Here is a 2,543-nt window from a genome sequence, read left to right as displayed (position 1 = left end):
CCTTCCCATCTCCTCTGCTGATCAACCTGCTGATATCTTCACCAAAGCTCATTCTCCTGGCCGCTTCGTTGAACTTGTCTCCAAACTCCAGTTGGTTGCTCCTCCTTGAGTTTGCGGGGGGCTGTTAATATATTAACATAGGTATAACATATGTATATAATATTCATATACTTATTAATATATGTATATAATATTATACTCTAATATGAAGCCAGCTTTCGTATATAATATAATATAGTATGTAATTAGTATATAATATAATATGTAATATGCTTTCGGCTTGTCTCCTCTTTCGGCCGCCCACTTCCTTTCGGTGTGCCTTTTTCTTATTTTAGTGATGTAGACCATAATGATGTTTGTATTCAGCTCTCCTATATAACGGAGCCTCCATTTGGTTTGTAATCAGAGTGTTAATAATACAGAAGCCTCTTTCAATATTACTCTCTCAACTCTCTCAATTTCTCTTTCACTTCTTAACCACTTACAAAAGAATAATGTTTAAGTCATCCTCATTAAGGTCATCCCCCTTTCTTCAAAATTCTCACGAGATAAAACAATCCAATAAAATTCTGAAAAGAAAAAGGGTAAAAAAAAGAAAAGTAATTTATTGAACTAACTAATCATTGTCATATATTGTAAAATGGAGGTTTGAGAGAAAGAAAACAATATGCTTCCCCCTATGGAGACCAATCTTCAAGAAGAAGCAGTTGGTACTACTTACTAGCAAGGAAGAAGAATACACTAGCACAAAATCCCAAGGAAAAAAAAGAAAAAAAGGGGTGATCGTAAAAGAAATTGTAAGCTTTTTTAGATGAATGACAACACAGCTTGTGAAAACTTTGATTTGTGCATCATTGAAAGATCAAGAAGGCAATAATGATCTCCTGTTACTTTTCAAGCCTCTCAACTTGAGTGGACTCCATATCAAAGGTTTCCGTTGTAATGCAATAACTGTTGGATGCTTTGGCTTCCATGAACCTGCTGCTTGTGTTGGAGGACTTCCCATAAATTTACTGCTCCTCAGAGCAGTTGGTGTTCTCTCTGCTGTTGCAGCAGTTTCTTCCTTCAGCTTTGTCAGCGGAGAGTGTACCCGTGATGTACGCCATACCCTTTGTGGGTCCCAAACAAAAGATTGCCGACCCACTGCACGGTTAGTCTTGAACCGAGCAGTGGGGTTGTTGAGTGGAGTCGTCACATTTGAGTTTGGCTCGGGGTAGAGGGTTGCAACAGAGGCCCGCCTTTTAGGCTTAAGAACCGGATTTGTTGCTGGAGGAGGAGGTCTGACAGCAATGGATCCACGTCTTGCTTTCAAGGGTGCCTTTGTCTTGGTTGTTTTCGATATGTTTTCCTTGTCATCTGTTGAGACAGGGAGAATAGAAGAAGTGGGAGTGCTGGTCTTGTGATGTGGTGATGGCGGGGGCAAGAAATTGGTGATTCTTCGCAAAGGCAATCTCAATCTTGAGGGACCCAGTGGTGGTTTTTTCTCTGCTATGGTCTTCTGTGTCTGGTTTAGAGCTGACGACTGAGCAGAAACAGCAGCCAAAGCTCTAGTTTCTTGTTTTAGTCTGGTTTTTCTCTCCTCTGCTAATTGGTTCTCAAGATCTCGAACCTGTTGAGTAATTCAAAGAACAATTGGCTTAAAACTCGATTCCTATCTTTCAAGCCAATAAATAAAACATCCATTTCCTTTGTTAGAACATCCATCAAGAAATTGCCTTAAAACAATACCTTCTCTTGAAGACTTCTGCAGAAGTGTTCTCTAGAACCAAGTCGTAATTGCAACGACTGCAAGCTATCCTGCAATTTCTTCATTTCCTTCTCATCATGCTTGGCTTTTTCTGCCTGTTTTAAAATTATAATCATGAGTTGCAACAGCTTTTGACAAAAAATAATAGTTCTTGGAAAAGAAGTTATCTTTCTGCATACCAGTTGCTTATATTTGACAAGCTCTGTGAGGTCTGCCTGTTTACGAGCAGGTCCATGCTCTATCCCTCTCACACGGCTAGCAAAATTAAGTGAGCACAGAGTTTCTCCCAAATCAGCAGCACTTGGGCTGATCTGGACAAACATTAGGGTCTTGCAATCTCCTCCTGCATTTCAAGTTCCAGTAATTTTTACTTGAACAAAAGGCAGTAGATAGAAATTGACTTTCTGTTGCAAAAATTTATATTTTAGATTAGGATCCTATGTAGTTAATTCCCGACAATTAAGTTATAAACAATTGAGCACATCAATTACTCATTCATTTTTCTCATTACGAAAAGTATACTTTCTGAACAACAGCGGCATGGCAGATTATAAGTGGCACTACAGCATTTAAAGTAGATTCTAAAGCACAAAAATCACTTCAAGGAAGCAAAATACTAAAAACACCAAAGAACCTCACCTAGAGAGCTCTGCAGCATATGAGTAAGCTTGGAATTCCTGGTTTGAACAAAAGTAGAGAAACAATAAGGAGAGTGTAAAGGACATATAAACATGAGAGACAGACACAGAGAGAGAGAATGAGATGCCTGTATGGAATGTGGGCTGTCTTAGATGCA

At 39.0% G+C, this 2,543-nt stretch overlaps 1 protein-coding gene across 2 annotated transcripts in view; it reads right to left on the bottom strand.

Moving 5' to 3' along the window:
- Positions 1-585: 585 nt before the first annotated feature.
- Positions 586-2,543, bottom strand: part of LOC114310713 (P-loop containing nucleoside triphosphate hydrolases superfamily protein) — a 5,364-nt gene continuing 3,406 nt past the window's right edge. For both annotated transcript variants that reach the window (XM_028256799.2, XM_082914982.1), the window contains exons 8-12: positions 2,514-2,543; positions 2,387-2,424; positions 1,927-2,090; positions 1,729-1,842; positions 586-1,609 (exon numbers count right to left, since the gene is read on the bottom strand). The exon at positions 2,514-2,543 is cut by the window's right edge and continues 186 nt beyond it. In XM_028256799.2, the coding sequence (XP_028112600.2) occupies positions 863-1,609; positions 1,729-1,842; positions 1,927-2,090; positions 2,387-2,424; positions 2,514-2,543 (1,093 nt within the window). In that variant the 3' untranslated portion in view covers positions 586-862. The remainder of the gene's footprint in view (positions 1,610-1,728; positions 1,843-1,926; positions 2,091-2,386; positions 2,425-2,513) is intronic.

This window comes from Camellia sinensis, chromosome 2 (genome assembly GCF_055761805.1).
Source record: "Camellia sinensis isolate YWXY chromosome 2, ASM5576180v1, whole genome shotgun sequence".
Lineage (NCBI taxonomy): Eukaryota > Viridiplantae > Streptophyta > Magnoliopsida > Ericales > Theaceae > Camellia > Camellia sinensis.
The sequence above is the reverse complement of the archived record's forward strand: the minus strand, read 5'-3'. Positions and strand labels throughout refer to the sequence as shown.